The sequence below is a fragment of the Balaenoptera borealis genome (assembly GCF_965194805.1).
Source record: "Balaenoptera borealis genome assembly, chromosome: 3".
Taxonomy (NCBI): Eukaryota; Metazoa; Chordata; class Mammalia; order Artiodactyla; family Balaenopteridae; genus Balaenoptera; species Balaenoptera borealis.
The window spans coordinates 126,054,535-126,077,215 of NC_138866.1; the positions used below are offsets into that span (position 1 = coordinate 126,054,535).

General features: G+C 41.9%; 1 protein-coding gene and 1 long non-coding RNA gene across 3 annotated transcripts in view; both read left to right on the forward strand.

The window, feature by feature from the left end:
- LOC309624921 overlaps positions 1-22,681 on the forward strand; it is a 999,471-nt gene that overhangs the window by 595,963 nt on the left and 380,827 nt on the right. The gene's annotated exons all lie outside the window — the stretch shown is intronic.
- The window catches only part of CHRNA7 (cholinergic receptor nicotinic alpha 7 subunit), a 134,205-nt gene continuing 119,932 nt past the window's right edge, over positions 8,409-22,681 (forward strand). Inside the window, exons 1-2 of the mRNA XM_082383640.1 lie at positions 8,409-8,528; positions 8,802-8,941. Coding sequence (XP_082239766.1) covers positions 8,483-8,528; positions 8,802-8,941 — 186 coding nt within the window. The 5' untranslated portion in view covers positions 8,409-8,482. The remainder of the gene's footprint in view (positions 8,529-8,801; positions 8,942-22,681) is intronic.

The window sequence follows — 22,681 nt, forward strand, 5'->3', positions numbered from 1 at the left end:
CCACAACTACAGAGCCCACGCACCCTGGAGCCCGTGCACCACAACTAGAGAGAGAAAACCCGCATACCACAATTAGAGAGACGCCTGTGCGCCCCAACGAAGAGCCCATGCCCCGCAACTAAGAACCAGCACAGCCAAAACAAAAACCCCCAAAAAACCCCCCAAAAAGTTAAAAAAAAATTACCCCAAACTGGAAGTAATCAAAATGCCCTTCAATAGATGAATGGGTAAATAAACTATGTTACATATATGGAATGGAATAGTATTCAGCAATGAAAAGACATAAGTTATCAAGCCATGCAAAAACATGGATGAATCTTAAAAGTATATTGCTACATGAAAGAAACCAGTCTTAAAAGGCTACATATTACATGATTCCATTTATATGACATTGTGGAAAAGACAAAACTATAATGATGATAAATGTATCCGTGGTTTCCAGGGATTTGGGAAGAGAGAGATAAATAGGTGAAGCACAGGGGAGTTTATAGGACAGAGGAAACTATCCTGTATAATATTTTAATGGTAGAGATATTGAGGCAGGAGATAGATGGGCTCCAGGCTAGACAGTTACAACTGGCCTCTTGTTCACACCTCCTGGGGTGAGAAGAAGATGGGCTCCAGGCTGGACATTCATTATCAGCCCCCTGTTTACATTTCCTGAGGCAAGAGACAAACAGGGTCCGGACTACATATTTATGACAGGACTCCTGTCTATATTTCGAGATCTGCACTTCGATTAAGAAACAACAACAGGAATAGGGTAGATAACTGGACATTTGACACTTTTATGGCCGGGACAGAGAGGAGCTAAACCCTGTTAAAAGATCAAGAGGTCATACATTTCCCATCCTTGGAGCAAGAGAGACACTACACATGCACAAAAGGCTTCATGTGGTCAAAAAGGCAGGGGATGCCAGACCATAATCAGTCTTGCCATTGTCCCTCCCAGAGGCCTTTGCGACGAAATCCATCTTGACTGAGGGTTGCGTGAGCACCCAGGGGAGAGTCCAGAGACAAATTAGCCATAGGGTCAAAATAATACGGTTGGCCAAGAAGAAGACAAAGACCCGGAAGACTGCCCCCTTATAAAGGATTTAAACTTCCCAAAGGCACGGCTCTCTGAGTTTGCCCATGCGTCTTTCCACATGTACTTCGCTTTTCCAATAAATGTTTACTTTTCTCTTTACCTTCTGCCTCCTCACCTGAATGCATTCTTGACAAGGCAGGCAAGAACTGGGGGTTTAGGCCCTAGCAGCTGGCCTCTGTGGTCTAGCAGTTAGGACTCCCGGTCCAGGAAATAAGATCTTGCTTCCAGCTACCGCTTGCTACTGCTTGCCGCAAGCTGCCGCTTACTGCTGCGTGCTTCCAAAATCAATATGACATTATGCTTTTTAAAAATCCACAGAACTTTACAGCAAAAAGAATGAGCTTCACTTGATGCAAATTTTTAAAAAATCACTTTGGGATTCAGGGGAATCCCATGATGGAATGTTGACTGTGACAAAAATATCTAACAGTATCTAACAGTATCAGAAATATCTAAAATAACCTCAGTGAAGGGGTTGAGGGAAAATGTACTGACCTAAGTAACTTTGGAAATGCATGGAGACTTAAAGGCAAAAAAGACTACATAAGCACTGTACTCCATTCGGCAAAGCACACGTACATCCCCCAAGGGTACAGGTTAAGAACAGGGAGATCAGCTCGGTGCTTTGTGACCACCTAGAGGGGTGGGATAGGGAGGGTGGGAGGGAGGGAGACACAAGAGGGAAGAGATATGGGAACATATGTATATATATAACTGATTCACTTTGTTATAAAGCAGAAACTAACACACCACTGTAAAGCAATTATACTCCATTAAAGATGTTAAAAAAAAAAAAGAATTCTGAAACCTTTATAGATGCATACTGAAGTTCAACCAGTAAGTAAATAGATGTAATGGTACGAGACAGGTTTCTCACTGTAGGAGATGGAAGTTACCCACAAGCAAGGGGGAGGGGGCTAGGATGATCCACGTTGCATTATAGTTGGAGAATTCAGTGTGGACTTAGGTGGAGTTTAATATGGATATAGATGGGTTTGTGCATATATACATGGGTTAGATAAACATATATCTCGTTCCTCTGAAAACTCCAGAGGTCCTAGAAGCAACCTCCCCCAGTAGCAACAAGCACACCCAGGATTCAGATGTTCACTTCTAATACCATTTTCAAACAAAAGGAACTAGGGATCCTTGGAGAAATGGCTGATTCTAGGACTGGGGCCAGAAATATTACAAGTCTGGAGAATCTCGTGCTAGAAAGTGCTAGAAAGAATGCAGGTGCTCAAAGACAACCCACAAGGGAGGGTATCAAAGCAACACAGGAGCCAACTGAAAGAGCTCCCAATGACCAAAGCTGGAAGAATATGGGCAATAAAATAAAGTCAGGGGATTAGAACCCAAAGTAGAAAGTAAATGTCCATGAATCTACACTGACATAAATGATTGAATACATAAATAAATGTGGGAAGAGAGATGAATCTCCCAAGAAGAATAATTTGAGATAATTTATGTAAATACTTTAAGGAGTATTTAAAATGTATGTAAATATTTTAGTAGATAGAGCATAACTCCCCACTCCTTAAATGTGAGCTGCACATTTTGCCATCCTTCCAAAGACCACAGGACAGAGAGGGAGGTACAAAAGAGGAACTTCAGGGTACTTCCCTGGTGGCCCAATGGTTAAGACTCCACACTTCCACTGCAGGGGGCATAGGTTTGATCCCTGGTCAGGGAACTAAGATGCTGCATGCTGCATGGCATGGCCCAAAATTAATATAAAATAAAATTAAAGGATACCTATACTATCCCTGACATATATCAGTTCACAATAAAAAAAAGAGGAACTTCAGGGTACTTCCCTGGTGGCCCAATGGTTAAGACTCCACACTTCCACTGCAGGGGGCATAGGTTTGATCCCTGGTCAGGGAACTAAGATGCTGCATGCTGCATGGCATGGCCCAAAATTAATATAAAATAAAATTAAAGGATACCTATACTATCCCTGACATATATCAGTTCACAATAAAAAAAAGAGGAACTTCACAAAGGAGAAATCTGACAAACACTACATCAACACAATTGATCAAGGTCAACATCAGCAGTGATAAGTCATGTTGACAGTATGTACCCTTGATATGATGTGATGAGAATGGCACTTTACCTTTGTGGTCTTCTTCCCCAAAACCCACAACCTCAGTCTAATCCTGAGTAAACATCTGATAAACCCAAACTGAAGGACTTGCTACAAAATACCTAACAGGTACTCCTCAAAACTATCAAGATTATCAATAAACAGGCATGGCTGAGAATCTATCACAGCCAAGAGGAGCCCAAGGAGACATGATATCTAATGTGATGTGGTGTCCTGGGTGGGATCCTGGAACAGAAAGATAGTGGGCAAAAACTAAGAAAATCTGCATAAAGTGTGGTCTTTAGTTAATAATAATGTATTCATATTCTTTCTTTAGTTGGAAAAATATAACATACTGATGTTAGATGTTAACAATAGTGGATCCTGGGTATTGAGTATATAAGAATTCTCTGTACATCTCCACAGCTTTTTTTGTAAAGCTAAAATTATTCTAAAAACAAAAGTTTATTCAGAACAAAAACATGACACTTGCTGTAGGCTTTTATAAGGCACACTTGATAAGGTTAAGATAGTTTTCTTCAAACCTAGGTTTGTTGTTCATCTTTTAGTCCTGAATGAGCATTGGCTTTTACACAACACATTGAATTTTATTATGTCAGTATATGTTGTTGACATGATATTTTTTATTAGCCCGTTAACGTGGTGATGAGTATTTTGCCTTCGTGGGATAAATTCTCTGTAGCATGCCATGCTGTTTAATAGCATTTTACCCACATTAGAACTTCTTTCAAAATTGGAGTCAATCCTCTCAAACCCTGCCACTGCTTTATCAACTAAGTTTATGCAACATTCTAAATCCTTTTTTGTCATTTCAACAATCTTCACAGCATCTTCACCGGGAGTAGATTCCATCTCAAGAAACCACTTTCTTTGCTCATTCATAAGAAGCAACTCCTCATCCATTAAAGTTTTATCATGATATTGCAGCAATTCAGTCACATCTTCAGGCTCAACTTCTAAGTCTAGTTCTCTTTCTAAGTAATCTGCAGTTACTTCCTCCACTGAAGACTTGAACCCCTCAAAGTCATTCATCAGAGATGGAATCAGCTTCTGCCAAACTTTTGTTAAAGTTGATATTTTGACCTCTTCCCATGAATCACAAGTGTTCTTAATAGCATCTAGAATGGTGAATCCTTTCTAGAAGGTTTCAATTTACTTTGTCCAGATCCATCAGAGGAATCACTATCTATGGTAGCTGCAGCCTTGCAAAATGTATTTCTTCAATAATGACACTAAAGTTGAAAGTACTCTTTGATTCATGGGCCACAGAATGAATGTTGTGTTAGCAGGCATGAAAACAACATTAATCTCACTGTCCAGCTCCATCAGAGCTCTTGGGTGACTAAGTGCATTGTCAATGAGCAGTAACATTTCGAAAGGGATTTTTTTTTTTCTTTTCTGAGCAGTAGGTCTCAATGGTGGGCTTAAAATATTCAGTAAACCATGTTGTAAACAGATGTGCTGTCATCCAGGCTTTGTTGTTTCATTGAGAGCACAGGAAGAGCAGATTTAGCATAATTCTTAGGGCCCTAGGATTTTCAGAATGGCAAATGGCATTGGCTTCAACTTCAAGTCACCAGCTGCATTAGCCCCTAACAAGACAGTCAGCCTGTCCTTTGAAGCTTGGAAGCCAGGCATTGAGTTCTCCTCTCTAGCTATGAAAGTCCTGGATGGCATCTTCTTCCAACAGAATGCTGTTTCATCTACATTGAAAATCTTTTGTATAGTGTAGCCACCTTCATTGATTATCTTAGCTAGATCTTCTGGATAACTTGCTGCAGCTTCTACATCAGCACTTGCTGCTTCACCTTGCACCTCTGTTATGGAGATAGCTTCTTTCCTTAAACCTCATGAACCAACTTCTGCTAGCTTCAGACATTTCTTCTGCAGCCTCCTCATCTCTCTCAGCCTTCACAAAATTGAAGAGAGTTAGGGTCTTCCTCTGGATTAGACTTTGGCTTAAGGGAATGTTGTGGCTGGTTTTATATTCTATCCAGACCACTAAAACTTTCTCCATATCAATAAGAAGGCTGTTTCACGTTCTTATCCATGTGTTGACTGGAGTAGCACTTTCAATTTCCTTCAAGAACTTTTGAATTCAAAACTTGGCTAACTGTTTGGTGCAAGAGTTCTAGCTATTGGCCTATCTTGGTTTTCAACATGTCTTCCTCACTATGCTTAATCATTTTTAGCGTTTGATTAAAATGAGATACGTACAATTCTTCCTTTCACTTGAGCACTTAGAGGCCACTGGAAGGTATTAATTGGCCCAATTTCAATACTGTTGTGTCTCAGTGAGTAGGGAGGCCCTCGGAGAGGGAGAGAGACAGGGGGACGGCCAGTCAGTGGAGCAGTCACAACACACAACCTTTACTGATTAAGTCTGCCATCTTATATGGGTGTGGTCTGTGGTGTCCCAGAACAACTACAATAGTAACATCAAAGATCAGCCATAGACCATCATAAAGAACATAATTTTAATGAAAAATTTTGAAATATTATGAGAATTACCAAACTGTGACACAGAGGCATGAAGTGAGCAAATGCTATTGGAAAAATGATGTCAATAAACTTGCTCACTACAGAGTTGCTGCAAACCTTCAATTTGTAAAAAACATCATATCTGTGAAGTGCAATAAAACGAGGTCTGCTTGTATAGCCAAACTCACAGACCTACTTATTGGCACAGCACAGACTGGAATTTATTTTCCACACTCACATTGGCTCTAAATTGTCAACTGAACGAGTGGATTGTTCTTGTTGCTGCTCCAGGCACCTAGCAGAGAACAGGGCATACACCAGTACAGACGGTCCCCAATTTAGGATGGTTCAACTTATGATTTTTTGACATCATGATGCTGTGAAAACAACAGGCATTCAGAAGAAACTGTACTTCAAAGTTGGCATTTTTATCTTTTCCCAAGCTAGCAATATGTGGTACCATACTCTCGTGATGCTGCGCAGCAACTGTGAGCACAGCCCCCGGTCAGCCACATGATCACGACAAGGATAAACAACTGATACCACCATTCTGTTTTTTACTTTCAGTACAGTGTCACAATAAGTTACAGGAGATATTCAACACTTCATTATAAAGTGTTTTGTTTTAGATGATTTTGCCCAACTGTAGGCTGATGCACGGCTTCTGAGCACATTCAAGGTAGGCAAGGTTAAGCTTTGATGTTTGGTAGGTTAGGTTGTATTCGGTGCATTTTCGACTTAAAATATTTTCAACTTATGATGGGTTTATCGAGATGTAACCCCGTTGTAAGTCAAGGTAGATCTGTACTTACTGACCTGTTGTCCCACTGGAAAATGCTTTAATTTGAGGTTTCTGACATTATGGGGTACAAGGGAGGCAAGGAACTAGTTATGCTTTCAGAAACGTGATCCCCATGACCATATGCACATATATGAAGTCCCTTGGCCCCTCTGGGCTCATATACCTCTAGGATGGAAGGCACGGCTTGAAGGTACCTTCAGGAAATGTGTAGGAGAGTGGGTGCTGCATTCACAGGAGCAGTGGAGGTGGTGTGCCAGTGGGAATCTTCCAATTGATGCTTCTTATGTCTCCTCTATTCTGTTGTTGGGTTTTATTTTCCTTGTCTGACTCCCTTTTTGCCAGTGGCCAATACCGTGCAGTTCATTCCTTCACCACATGCCAGCTCTGTGTGTATCCAGACGGCCCCAGATGGTGCGGAACTCAGGAGCCAGATAAAGTGATGAGCACGCCTGTCTGCTCACCAGGAATCCCTACCCTGGTGTTCCCGTCTCCCGGCAAACCCCTCCTTTGAGGCAAGCCCAGGTCAGCAGTCCCCTCTTCTATGAACCCTTCTCCAGAAAGAATGAATCCTTCCTTCTTCTAGGATCCTGTTGCAGTTATCAAAACCTATACTGATTATTTATTTATATGTGCATCAGTTAACGGGTGTGAATTTGCTACAGAACACTTCATTGCAAGGCTGACATAATTCTTTGTTTTTCCATATCAAATAACTGGCTTGGTCGCCCTTTCCTGCTGCTGGGGTAAATTCAAGGGCAGTCACATTTTGGTAAGCCTTTCCCTAGTTTTTGGTGCCATCCTGGAATCCTGGGCCTTATGCAGTTCAGAGATGTGGGCATTACCTCTGCTGGTCCACAGCGATCCCAGATCCTGGTGGAGCTCAGATTCTCTGGGGCCTGAGGAAAGTGGGCTGCAGAACCCCCTAAGTGGGCACAGGGACCCCTCTGCACTCAGCCTTCTGCAACATGCTTGCTGAGAGCAAAGGGGACAGTGTCTACACACCACTTTTGAAGGCCCTCATCAGCATTCTCTCTCCCATCCTCTTCCAGAACCATGACCCCTTCTCAATATCTAGGATGTAACTAAGCCCCTGACCCCTTTGACTGGTGTCTGCTCTGAGCTTCCTCTTGGCAATTAATTCTCTCAGCCTCAGAAAAAAAAAACAATGCCTAGATCACCACCAAGTTTTGACTGTCCTTCTGGCAAGCCGTGGGGAGTTAACTTTTCAACATTTTCAATCGCCTTTAAAAGAGAACGAGATATAAAGAGGATATACACTGGGAATTCCATCACACACTTTTGCAGCGTCTCCTCCCTGTAGAACGCGTCCCTGGCGGACTTCGCCTCTCCTCTTGGCACCTCCAGAACCGGCTGAGAATCAGGCTGGTGATGCCCAGCAAATGGATGCTGAAAGAACATCCACGACCGGCAGGAGGTAGGAGGGGCCTGTCTCAGGTCTGTCTCGTCTCCTTGGAAGGAGTCGCGAACCTGTGGGAGCCTGGTTCCCGGGCGCTGCACCCAGCCCCGGCGTGGGGGGAGGAAGGGCCCTGGAGAACCGGAGCCAGGAGGGTCCCGGCGTTCTCCCACTGACCCGGCGCAGCTTCTGAGAGCATCAGCGAGCGGAGTGGGGACAAAGGACAGAAGGGACCGGCAGAGCCCGGCCTTGGACAGCCTCGGGAGCGCGGGGACCGCTTGGTGGAGACAGAGGCGGGGCGGGGGCGCACCTCGCCGGGAGCACTCGGGCTACTGTCCCCCACTGCGGCCGCCGAGCCGCCCGAGGGCCGGCGGGCTGGGATGGGGGGGCCCGAAGGGACGGGTGGGAGGGGCGCGGGGGGGGGCGGGGGCGGGGCTCGTCACGTGGAGAGGCGCGCGGGGGTGGCCGGGGCGGGGGCGCGCGCTCGGCTCTTTAAAGGCGTGAGAGCCGAACCACGAGAAGCGGCTTTGCGGCCGCAGGCGCAGGCCCGGGCTGACTTCCGAGACGCGCAGCTCCGGCCCCAACATGCGCCGCTTACTGTGCCTGGCGCTGGCCGCGTCGCTCCTGCACGGTAAAGCCACTGGTCTCCCCCCGCTTCACTCTTCGTCCGCGGGATCCCGGGCCCATCCCGGGTGGCTTGGGGCGCCCCGCGCCGGGCCCGGGTTTGGGGGTTCGCTCCCGCCGGGGCCGGCGGGGGTCGCAGTCGGCGGTGCGGGGGGAAGGCGAGCCCTGCGCGTCTGGGCTGCGCCGCTTGGGCGGCCGGGGGTGCGGGCAGGGTGCGCAGGGCGCATGCCCTCTGGCCTTCCCTGAGCAGCCCGCCCGGCTCTCCTCTCCTCTCCTGAAGTGTCCCTGCAAGGCGAGTTCCAGAGGAAGCTCTACAAGGACCTGGTCAAGAACTACAACCCCTTGGAGAGGCCCGTGGCCAACGACTCGCAGCCGCTTACCGTCTACTTCTCCCTGAGCCTTCTGCAGATCATGGACGTGGTGAGTCCCGGCCCGGCCCTGCCCGCCGCCGCGTGCCTCGGTTTCCCCAGTCGCCTGGGAGGAGCCTGGCGCGCGCCCCGGCCACCTGTGCGCGGGTACTTCAGACCCGCCTTGCCCTCGGCTTAGAAAGTCAGGACGAAAGTATCTCCGTCCCGAGCCCGGAATCCTCAAGAACAGGTCCGAATGATCACGTATTAGTACCACTTATGGTATAAGTATTGGCATGCAGTCCGACATTTGGAGTCAATTTAGACATTTCTAGGCTTTTCTGCTGCCCGTGGTATGCAACTTCTCTGGGTAGAGGCCTAGCCCTGGGCTTTGCAGCTGGTTCATCTGTCCAGGCAAAGGGCCAACTCTGAGCATTTAGACCCCCTCCCCAATTCCAGTTATGGGCATTCTTTGCCTTCCTGGGGAGGGTAGTGCGGGTCGTCTTGCTTTGAGGATGAGCAAAGCTCCGCCGCCGGGATACACTTGTCTGCTCCTTCAGGCAGCTGCTTTCAGCCCCACAGGCTTGCGCACTTCAATTGGCAGATCTGTGTAATATCTGGATAAGTTTGTTCTTTCGCTCTTCTAGACTGCTTTGGATATTCAGTTGTCACATATTAAATATGGATATTGGAAATTCAGTTGGCACATCCTCATACAATATAAATATTTTACAAAAGCGTTTAAGTCATTATAAATGGGTTTCAGTGTCTAGCCTGTACAAGGCATTCATTGGACTGTGCTCTGGAGAAGTGTACAGGTGTGACGCTGTTCCAGGGAAGGAAGAATGTGGTGGGAAGGGGGTGTGAGAATAACTATAATAGGTAGAAAGTGCTAAGAGCCTCCAGAGGTGTGCAGATTAGAGGTGTAAAAAGACAGGTAAGATTTCATAGTCCTGCAGATAAAGAGTGCCCGTTCTATTACACTGATGTATGTTGCATCACTTAACCTAGTTAAATTGCTGTGATGAATGGCTTGCTTTTCCACATGACACCTGTGTTAAATGTGTACTTCCTTCTACAGATAGACCTATGCTTCAAAATATTGAATGTGCATGCGATGACGTGGGCAGGCTATCACAGAGGAGAGCTGTGAAGGCAGACAAGTGCTGTCCTGTGGGTTACCAGGGCAAAAATTCCTGTTTACAGAGCTCAGGCTGCAGGAATGGGGAAAGGATGGAGATATGGGGTTAGGGGAAGAGGGGCTGAGAAAGCTGCCCTGGTGTTAAGCGGCGCCATGGTGGAGAAATGGAGTTACAGGGGCTTTGGAGCGGCCCAGGCCTGCGGCATTTGGGGAGGCAAGTGCTTTATGGAGCAGCTTCTCTGTTATTTCAGAGAGCTCAGGATTTGTGCTTGGGACCTTTAGTAGGTTCTGGCTCGGCTCGTTTCTGGCTGGTTGTTCTGAGGAAAGTTTCTTAAACATCCTGAGTCTGTATTTTCCAGTTAATACATTGTTCTCACCGTGGATCTAGCCGGGAATGCATTTAACTTCCCAGCCCAGCAATCCTGTGAGCTCATGGAGTGGCCTTGAGCAAATTACTTTACCTTTCTAAGCCCTGTTTCCTCATGTGTAAAATGAGAATAATAATACCCACTTCACAGGGTTTTGAGAGGATTAAATAAGAGAAAGTGCTTACCACACACTGGTGATTGACTGAAGGTTTGCTTGATCTTCATTATGTAGCTACTCAACTCAGAGGTTGGGATGTCAGTGCCTAGAAAGGTGTGGTCTCTTGCCCAAGGTTGCTCATTGGTTAGGGGCAGAGCTGTGTGGAACTTCCGCATTTGCCTTGCAAGTCCTTTGCATCTCCTGCCTCCTTTAGAATCTGTAACTTCTTTTGCAGAAAGAAGTCAGCTTAATTTATTTAAACTGCCTGAGTGTAACTGATTGAATGTGACTATCCTGAGATCCTGGGTGAAAAGGAAGTCTCTCTATTAGAAATAATGAAATATGCAAACATTTGTATTCCAGCAGGACTCGGCTCTGTCTGGTTTTGAAGCAGAGCCAGGGCTTTCCAGCCAGACTCTTGGGACCCTGGACAGAGATACAGTGACTCATAAGTGATTCATGTGGCAGAGCCCTAACTGGTGTCAGGTTCTCTTTACAAATTTTGTTCCAGGGGTCCTTTGCCCATTCTGACTGGGCTGTTCTAGAGAACATTTTTTCTCCCAAATCTTGTTATTGTTCCCCTTTCTGCCAGCAGAGATTTCCTGGCAGGAGTAGTAGGGAGATAACGTGTGATTCTACATATCTTATTTTCATAGAATATCAGTTGCCTGTTTATCAACTTATTCCACACATACTTATTGAACTCTTCTTGTGGACTTTGCTAGATTCTGGGAATTTATACCTGGTTAAGGGATTATTTCTACTTCTAGAATTCACAGTCTATCTAGGGAGACTGACGTGTAAATCCAAGATTACATCACGTGTAATTGAACACAAATGTCTGTAAAGTGGTACAGACACACATAGTAGGAAATATTTGCTTCCAGCCAGGGTGGCTAGGAGTTAGATTTCTAAAGGTGAGTAGAAGTTTGCCAGTTGGAGAAAATAAGAAAGGCTTTCCAGGTGAGACAAACAGGGTGAGGAAAGATGAGAGTGGGGTGAGGACAGCACACCCTCAACAAGGTGTGTTCTGTGGAACACTGGCTCCCAGTTGATCTTCGCTGCAGGTTTTGCTGAAAAACTTTTCAGAAACTTGAATGTGCTATGTGTATTGAGAATTTTTTAAAGGAGGGATATCATACTAACAAAACTACTATCTCTTAGGTACCCTTTTGTAAGAATGATGTTCTAGAAACACACCTTGCAAGGATGGGGTTATCATTTGGTGGGAGGGCTGAGGTGAGTTCGTACCGTAGACAGAGGAGGTGTTGAACGTGAGGTGTGTCGAGTGGCTCTGCAGAGTTTACATTTTGCCCTGGACCCTTGCCTGGGTATCTCCCAGGACATGAGGCGGAGGTGGTGGTGTGCCAGAGGATTTGTGAAGCTGCAAGACCAGCTTGCCATAGCATATTTTCCTAGAAATGGAAACAGTCCAAACCATGATATTTGTATTCAATCCAACAAGTATAAATTATAGACTAGAATGAAAAAAATGTGCATAAATTTCTAAAGACAAAGCCTGTGTTTTTAGAGGGATAGTTTTACCTGCTGTGGCCTGCTCTAGCTATCCACCAGGCCCCCTTGGTGAGGCACGAGGTGAAGCATGGGAAGCGGTGGTGGATTTTTAATCAAGAGGAGGGACGTTACTAGATCTGTGTTTAGATCGAGGATGCTGAGGGCAGTGTATGTGTGGGGCAGATTAAAGAGAAGAGAAAGTGTAGGCAAAGGATGAAGAGGTCTAAACTAGAATGGTCACTGTGGGAATGTGGAGACGTGGACAGAGTCCAGAGACATTTTGGGTATACTATCTATGATATATAACCGTGTATGTGAACTTCATGTAGGTATATAGATAAATTTATTAAATGAAAGTACCTAAATGCATACTATGACTTATGGTGATTATTAATTTACTTCATGGGCTTGTATCTGGGCTGGGAATGAGATAATACCGAAGAAATCATTTTGAAGTGATGCAAGTGTAAGGTTCTTAAACTACCAACAGTTTCCATAATATTTCTCCTTTGTGCATGCCATTTAGTCATTTGCCTGTACACATATATCTGAAGGCCATTCTGAGTGTTGATTTGCATAAAATAAATGTGTACAGTTACGAAAGCATGGCCAGAAGGCAAGGTATTTAAAATGAATAATAGGAATCAACACAAAATTATACGGAAATGTATAATATATAATGATGTATGGATGATTTTTGCTCTTTTGTACATTTGGGATTGCAGATTCAACTTTTTAGAAGCTTTAGTCACAAGACAGCAGAACAAAGTGGTTGTGCATTTGGGGTTTGCTACTGCAGAGGGCAGGCATGGGTGTGGAGCCCAGTATCTGAGGGCTTGTGTGTTATCTGAAATCCCTTGGTGGCCTCTGCTCTGGTTGTCAGACTTATGATTTTATATTTACTGTTCACTATGTAAAATGCTACAACTCTTAACTTAATATTACCAAATATTTGCTGTAAAAATTGCACACCTTGAAGACAGTCTATGAAGAAAACCCAAGGTGCAATTATGTAATTATCCTAATAATGTTTTTATAAGTGATATTTCTTATAACTACAAATATGTGTTTTGTGCAAGAAAACAAATTAAACAAAAAAAGGACTGCAGGAAGGAAAATCACCCAAATCACCATCACTCAAGGCCTTCTGGTGCAGTTCAGGCTGTCTTTTCTCTGTGTTTTGGGATGTTTAGAGAAATATTTAAAAATTAAAATGGCATAACACCATTATGGTGCCTAAAACAATATTAGCAGGCATTACTTTTAAAGTGACATAAATAGGCCAAGTAATAAACTGAGTTTTAAAACAAAATTGTGTTCTTTCCCCACTATTACATAACTCTCACCGTCACTGCATATTCAATCCCTATTCCTATTTTTATTTTAGAAATCTCTTACAAAGTATTTATTGAAATGATTCATGATGTTACTTCTAAGCCTGGATGCTTTTAAATTTTGTCCCAGATATTGTATGTGAAAAATCACAGAGATAATCTGAAGATCTTGACACTACCTCCCTCCAGTTTCATGTTTGCTTCTGACCAATACCCAGGCTATAGGTACCAGCAAGCACAAATCACCTTAATCCAGTTAGTGACTGAGTAGAGGAGGACTTAGGCTTCCGTTCCTGTGAGGGCTGGTTAGTTTCTGAATTTTGCATATCTGTTTTAGGGTGTGCAAATAGAGAATTTAGCAGGGTCTTCCTTCTATTCTGTGGACCCTGCACCCCTATTTGTCCTGCTAGCTGTCAAGTCTGCCAAGATCTGTTTAAACTTTTGGCATTGTAGGCGTTGCTTTAGAAATCATCACATGGTTCTGGAAAAATGGCCCCAGATCCTGTTATTTTCCTAAACTTCCCTCCCTTTTCTGGACCTTGGCCCTGCCGTTCCTCATTGCCCCGTTAGTTCTCTGGTGCCTTCATGCACATGATCATTGCATTTTTCTAATTATTCTCACTGGAGGGCTGGTGAGAACTACCTTGTTCATCATTGCTGGTAGCAGAACTGAAATTCTAAATTAAAACTTGTTTACAATGCACCTTTGTAATTGATCCAGATTTATTAAGGTAGAAATTGTATCCCTCTTAAACCTCTTTATGGCTCTGGAACATAAAGGTACAAAATTCTTTTAGCTTTATAGGCTGGGGATTATGGGCACTTTTAATAAAGGAAGCTTTCTTGTAAATGTTGCCTTTCAAGTCTACCCCTGAAGATATTCCCCAAAGGCTCAGTTCTCTCAGACCTCCTGATTCATCCTTGACATGCTGTTAAAGGAAGAGAAGTGGTCTTGTCATGGAGAGATGCCAGTGAAAATCTCTGCTCCCTTATTGATTTATCAGGATTAGGTAGTGTTTTACTCCTTAGAGAAGACGAAAGTAATTTGGAACTTTCTGATTCCCATGCTCTTTATTTCAGTGATTTCCTTATTCACACTCTACATTAGCTATAAACTGTTTTAGCAAAAAGAGCCCTCAAAGTAAAAACCAAAACCATTGTAAAAAAGTTTGCATGTGCACATTTATTTGTATATAAACACACACACACACACCCCTATTACTCTTATCTCTCCTTTTTGAATATTTTTTTGGATATCACAAGATAAGACATCACATAATATGCTTGTTAAGTTTCCAAGAGAAAAAGCTAGAAGTTACAGCAAAAGCCTTGGAGTCATAGCTCCCAGAGAGCCTAATAATTGACTGAAACTAACATGAAATTAAGTAAGGAATTGTTTAAAATGCTGCAGGGGAGGAGGCTGTGGGAGAGGCCTGGACACAAGGCTGACTCCATGCTCTGAGTCAGGTAGTCAGGTAGTAGAAGAAGGAGCTGACCCATCCCCCCTGCAGGTGGCGGTGGGCAGAAGGGGGGGAACGTTGTGGCTGCCGTGGTTAATGAGTGTCACCTGTGAGATGACTCCCAGCATGGGAAATTTATTCTGGGATCACTGAGGGCAAATTGTCAGTAAAGATTGCTGTCTTGGGGTAAAAGAGGTGGTGTCTGAGCAAGAATAAACGTGTTTGTTTTATTTTGTGGAGAGAAGGCAAGTGGTCAGGTTGAGCTCCAGGTGTTTTGAAACTTTAGAATCGTAAAATGGTTTTCTACTCTACTGCAGCCGTCTTCAGAAGCTCACACATACAGTGTGTCATATGGGGGGGCTCAGATTAAGCAAATTAAGCCGAGGCTGCTCACTGACTGATTAAACTCAAATTGATTTACAATTGAAATCACTGATCTGTAAACATTTATTCACTGTTTTTTCTTAAGATGTTTTATTGACATTTGCAGTAACTTTTAATATGCTGGCTAGCTCTTAGGCAGATTTCATTTTTGAAGTCATTTTCAACTTTGAATTACAGTGTAATATGTATCCACCGTGTAGCACAATATCAAAACCAACTTGGTGAATTATCACAGTGAACCCACACAGGTAACCACCACCCAAGATGGCTCTTCCCCCCTTTTTTCCCACTGGAAAACCATTAACATGAAGTCAAGTGCCAGGGTTTAGTTTTGCCCTTCTCCAGAACTTTATACAAGTGGAATCACACAAGCACACAATATGTATTCTTTTGTTTTCTTTTGCTCACTTTTATTTTTGTGAGAGTCACCCAAGTTCTTGCCTGTTGCTGCAGTTTATTCATTTTTATCAAGTGGATATAACATGATTTGTTATTCTGTTGATGGAGATTTAAGTTGTTTCTAGTTTTTGTCTTATGAAGGACACTGCCATGAATATTCTAATTGCTCATGTCTTTTGAGGCACATGTATTTGTATTTCTATCACGTATGTATATATATAGGAGGGGACTAGCCAGGCCATAGGATGCCATATCTTTAACTTTTCCAGATGAAGCCAAACCCTTTTCAAAATGATTATACCAATTAACATTCTCACCAGCAGCGCCTGAAAAATACTTTTTGTTCTACATAATCATCCACACTTTGTATTTTAGTCTTTTAAATTTACCATTCTGGTGGGTGGGGAGTGATACTTCCTTGTGATTTTAATCAGCAGTTTCCTGATTACCAATAAAGTCCAGGGCATTTTCATTTGTTAATTTTCCACTTGGATATCATCTTCTCTTACAAAGTGTTACGAAGTGTTTATTCATATCTCTTGCCTATTTTTATCTTTGTGTGTGTTGTGTGTGTGTGTGGTTTTGTTTTTTTTCTTATTGGGATTTGTATGAGTTTTTCTGTATTATGGACATGAGCCCTTTGTAAAATATTTTTGCAAGTATTTTCTTTGACTCTTTGGCTGGTCTTTTCACTCTGCATGTTCTTTCCCTCTTTTGTAAACTTTTAATTGAAGTAGAATACACTTACAGATAAATGGTATCTTTTGATGAACAGAAATTCTTAATTGCCTAATTTTGTAATTTGTTTCTTCTATGTTTAGGGCTTATGTTATCTTTAGAAAGTCTTACCCTTCCTCAAGCTCATGAAGATACTTTCCTATATATTTGCTTTTAGAGGCTTTTTGTTGTTGTTGTTTTACCTTCAGGTGGAAATCTCGACTGATGATTATTTTGTTTTTCAAGAATAATTTTTTTTTTGAGAGCTTTAGTAATATTTAATTAAATGTTTACCAGTGTTTCTTACATTTTTATAAAACAGGGTAATTTCGTATCACTCTTCACAATCACACATATATGGAGAGAAACAACAGTCAAAAGCAGTATCTTGGAACCCAAGGATAAATTTCATTATATGCTAAGAGGTAAAAAGCAAGATATAATATTTACATGTATTTATATGGCTGGAACAAAATTAAATATTAGCAGATTATTTTAAGATTATGGGATTATACATTTTTTCTTTTTAATTTTTCATGTTTTTTTTAAACAAGAAGCACATCTTTTCTAATATGAAACCATAAAAATTTCTTCGTGACATTAATTAAAAAGTGACCTCAGCCAGACTGATCAAACATAAAACGTTAGTTATGAGCTGGAAGAGAGAATTCTCAAGCTTTTCATTGTGTTCTAGTTTCTGCCTAAAGTATCTGTTTGAATCAAGGATAATTTAAGGGTTGTTAGTGTAATGACTGGACGATTGGTGAACTTTCTCACATTTAGACATTGTGTTATCCACTGTGTATGCCTCCAAATGGACATTTCAGTTATTTAGTGTGTGCATAATACGGAGAAAATGTAAGGGCTATGACATTTTTAATATGACACAAATGAACCTATCTATGAAACAGAAAGAGACTCACAGACATAGAAAACAGACTTGTGGTTGCCAAGGAGTGGGTAGGGGAGGGATGGATTGGGAGTTTGGGGTTAGCAGATGCAAAGTAGTAAAAATGAATAAAGCAAGGATTACAAACTATAGCCCACAGGTTAAAAATCTGCCCACTGCCTGTTTTTGTAAATAAAGTCTTACTGGAACACACACACACAAATAAATGTCAGCAGGGCACACAACATTTACAGAGCCAACAGTAAAGGATTTCTGAAAAGTCCTGGGCCCTCTCCGCGTTTCCCATTGCTGACCATTTCCCAAAGACCTTCAGCTGCCTCTGTTTCTGATTATGACTCCTGTTTTAATACTCTGCTTATATTCCTCTTCCTGGATTGATCAACTTTACCCATTTTCTGTGACTTCCTGTTATGACAGATATGAATTTGGCTCATTTACAGCTCTCCCCACCTCCCCTCTTAACCTCTGTTCTCACTTCTTCCACTGCTCACTTCTGCACCTTCAAAAGGGCAAAACGCGTTAAGGGCGTCAACAGGATGGTGACAGATGGAAATTAACCTTCTGGTGGTGAGCATGCTGCAGTGTGTACAGAAGTAGAAATGTAATGTACACATCAAAATTATATGATGTTATAAACCAATATTGTGATATCAATTATATGTAAAATCTAAAATACGACACAAACATATCTAGAAAGAGAAACAGACTCGCAGACATAGAGAACAGACTTGTGGTTGCCAAGAGGAAGAGGGGTTGGTGGAGGGGTGGATTGGGAATTTGGGATTAGCAGATGCAAACTATTACGTATAGAATGGATAAACAACAAGGTCCTACTGTATAGCACAGGGAGCTATATTCAATATCCTGTGATGAACCATAATGGAAAAGAATATGAAAAAAAATGTATGTATATGTATAACTGAATCACTTTGTTGTATAGCAGAAACTAATACAACATTGTAAATCAACTATACTTCAATAAAATAAATTTAAAAAAATGTTACCTCAATAAAAAATTGAGTGATCTTAACTATATCTGCAGACTAACTTGGTGAAAAAAAAAAAGACAGTCTTAAAGCTTCTTGTTATTTCTGTCACCCGGAATTCAGTTTTCCTTTTCAGTAATCACTCCCGTTCTGTCCCTACTTCTCTTGAAGTCCTTCCATCTCCACGTTGGTAACATGTACATTCTATTCTGTAGCCATATTTAATTTCTTTGTAATTTAAAGTTGGCTTGATTCGACTTAAAAAGAAAAAAAAAAAAGCAGCCCTCACGATTCTGTGACAGTGTAAGCACTGTTCTCTGCAAAGCCATTTTTCTAAGCCCCTGTTTCCTTCTGTGTGGGTTCAGTGCTGTGTCTTCTGTGCCATTCAGTTGAGTGTTCCTGTTGTTAGCTGATCTGGGGTCAAGCTAAGATGCTCTCCTGTTTTATCTTCTTCACCAAACCTTATTGTACCTTCCTTTCCCGATGTCCTCGGTCACACTGTCCATCCTCTGTGTCCTCCTTTTGCTGTTCGCTCTGCCCTTTGTACATTTGCCCCTCTTTCTCTGAGGATACCGCTTGGAGGGTTGTCCTTTCCTTCTTTATTTTTGTAGTTCATTTGTTTTAAATCAAACAATGTTATTTCTTCTAGGGTAGGGTTACTTTTCTGCCTTTCCTTTTAATTTTGCTTATTTATCTTTCTGTTTATTTTTTACTATTTGTTTGGCAAGACTTCCTAAAGTGCCTTCTGATTCTTAGTATTCTCTTCCTATTTTTAAATTAGGGAACAGAAACATTGGCAGAAGTGGTATATCAGATGGGGGCTGTTACATTTTTGAGGACCCTAAATGCTCAAGGACTGAATGCTTTGCTTCAAGGCACCTCTTTTTTTTTTTTTTAATCTGTATTGGAGTATAATTGCTTCACAATACCGTGTTAGTTTCTCTTTTTGGGTTAGCTTCTTTGTTCCCTAATTCAGGGCTGTCCAATAGAAATGTAATATCAGCCCCAGATGTGATTTTAGATTTTCTGGTGGTCACATTTAAAAAGGAAAGTGGTGCAGGGAACATTAATTTTAATAAGTATCTTACTTAGCCTAGTATTCCTGAATTATTAAAGTTGCAACAGGTAGCAAACATAAAAAATGTTAATGAGATAATTTATGCTTTTAGGGGAGGGCAGAGCTAAGCCATGGAAATCTTGTGTGTTAGGCTTACAGCACTGGCCACACATCCAGGACTCAAGAGCCATGTTTTGGAGTGGCTACCATATTGTACTGTGCAGCGCTCACCGATCAGATCAGTTTGTTTGAGTTTTCACTCCGTGGAGTGAGGAGAAACCTGGTTGCTCATTATTGTCAGAAGGGAATTGACAAAGCTTTCTCTGAATTCACCTGTGACAGCTCCACTCCATACTCCCTGCCCTCCTCCAGACTCAGGGCACTTCTGAACTCTATGGGCTTCTACATGGCAGACCTGCTACCTCCATCCTGCAGCACCCTCCCCAGTGTTCAGCACAGGGCTTCCTTCATCTGCTTTTGCATTTACCAAACCTCCGTCTGTGTGTGTGCTCTCTTCTTGTAGTGTATTGAAATATCTTGTCTTTTTATGGCCCCATTCCCATTCTCTTTGTTTTGGGGAGTTTATACCTGTCGACTGAAAAAAATGCACAAGCTAAAAGTTGAGAATTATGTTCTATTTGGTGGACAGAACTGAGGACTTAGGCCTGAGAGGCAGCCTCTCAGGTAGCTCTGAGGGACGGATCTGAAGAGGGAAGGGAGGAGCCAGGGTATATGGGAGTTTTTGCAACAAAGACCAAGTGGTCAGAACATCAGAAGATTACTGTTAATTAAAGAAAACCAGACATCTCAAGTTAAGGAATTCACTGCTTTTCTATGTATGGGAAGATGCAAGAGTCTGGGCTCACTGAAATCATTCCTTTGATAAGCACCTCAGTTCTCTGGGGCCAGTATCCTGTGCTTTCTCATCCTGAGTCCCCTCAGGGTACATGTTTGGGGGTGGCTGCAGTGACTGACTGCTTGATAGCGGGCATCCTGTTTCCATCCTGAGTTCCCTCAGGGCTCACCACCCAGGGAGGCTGTAATGTGATGGCTTGATGCCTGCAACATCCTCTGTTTCCTGATATGGCAGGCAACATTTTTTCATTGACATACTGTTTCCCTTCTTTATTTTAATTTGAGTGGTCTTGGGGGGAAAGGGGAAATAGATGAGTATAAGCTGACATCTTAAGCTAGAAACTTACAGAATACTCTTATCACCAAATAAGCAAATGGGCAAAATATATGTTATTTTGTCTTTTTAATTAATTATTTGATTCACAAATCCATGTCAGTACTTCTGCAATATCATTTTGATATATATATATTTTCATTTCTGAGATAATACATTTTAAAGTAATAACTAGAATTATGAATTATAACATTATACCAGCACATATAAGATTTTTAGAAATTTCATGTAATGTCTGAAACATTTATATTACCATATTTCCATATGAATTACCCAAGGAAAGTTTAGTATTAGTTTTTTTGTTTGTTTTTTTATACTGCAGGTTCTTATTAGTCATCAATTTTATAACATCAGTGTATACGTGTCAATCCCAATCGCCCAATTCAGCACACCACCATCCCCACCCCACCGTGGTTTTCCCCCCTTGGTGGCCATACGTTTGTTCTCTACATCTGTGTCTCAACTTCTGCCCTGCAAACCGGTTCATCTGTACCATTTTGCTAGGTTCCACATACATGCGTTAATATACGATATTTGTGTTTCTCTTTCTGACTTACTTCACTCTGTATGACAGTCTCTAGATCCATCCACGTCTCAATAAATGACTCAATTTCATTCCTTTTTATGGCTGAGTAATATTGCATTGTATATATGTACCACATCTTCTTTATCCGTTCGTCTGTTGATGGGCATTTAGGTTGCTTCCATGACCTGGCTATTGTAAATAGTGCTGCAATGAACATTGGGGTGCATGTGTCTTTTTGAATTATGGTTTTCTCTGGGTATATGCCCAGTAGTGAGATTGCTGAATCGTATGGTAATTCTATTTTTAGTTTTTTAAGGAATCTCCATACTGTTCTCCATAGTGGGTGTATCAATTTACGTTCCCACCAACAGTGCAAGAGGGTTCCCTTTTCTCCACACCCTCTCCAGCATTTTGTTTGTAGATTTTCTGATGATGCCCATTCTAACTGGTGTGAGGTGATACCTCATTGTAGTTTTGATTTGCATTTCTCTAATAATTAGTGATGTTGAGCAGCTTTTCATGTGCTTCTTGGCCATCGGTATGTCTTCTTTGGAGAAATGTCTATTTAGGTCTTCTGTCAATTTTTGGATTGGGTTGTTTGTTTCTTTAATGTTGAGCTGCATGATATGTTTATGTATGTTGGAGATTAATCCTTTGTCCATTGATTCGTTTGCAAATACTTTCTCCCATTCTGAGGGTTGTCTTTTCATCTTGTTTATGGTTTCCTTTGCTGTGCAAAAGCTTTGAAGTTTCATTAGGTCCCATTTGTTTATTTTTGTTTTTATTTCCATTACTCTAGGAGGTGGATCAAAAAAGATCTTGCTGTGATTTAGGTCAAAGAGTGTTCCTCCTATGTTTTCCTCTAAGAGTTATATAGTGTCCAGTCTTACAGTTAGGTCTCTAATCCATTTTGAGTTTATTTTTGTGTATGGTGTTAGGGAGTGTTCTAATTTCATTCTTTTACATGTAGCTGCCCAGTTTTCCCAGCACCACTTATTGAAGATACTTTTCTCCATTGTATATCTTTGCCTCCTTTGTCATAGATTAGTTGACATAGGTGTGTGGGTTTATCTCTGGGCTTTCTATCTTGTTCCATTGATCTATGTTTCTGTTTTTGTGCCAGTACCATATTGTCTTGATTACTGTAGCTTTGCAGTATAGTCTGAAGTCAGGGAGTGTGATTCCTCCAGCTCCATTTTTTTCCCTCAAGACTGCTTTGGCTATTTGGGGTCTTTTTCATCTCCATACAAATTTTAAGGTGATTTGTTCTAGTTCCGTAAAAAATGACATTGGTAATTTGATAGGGATTGCGTTGAATCTGTAGATTGCTTTGGGTAGTATAGTCATTTTCACAATATTGATTCTTCCAATCCAAGAACATGGTATATCTTTCCATCTGTTGGTATCATCTTTCATTTCTTTCATCAGTCTCTTATAGTTTTCTGCATACAAGTCTTTTGTCTTCCTAGGTAGGTTTATTCCTAGGTATTTTATTCTTTTTGTTGCAATGGTAAATGGGAGTGTTTCCTTAATTTCTCTTTCAGATTTTTCTGTATAGGAATGCAAGAGATTTCTGTGCATTAATTTTGTATCCTGCAACTTTACCAAATTCATTGATTAGCCCTAGTAGTTTTCTGGTGGCATTTTTAGGATTCTGTATGTATAGTATC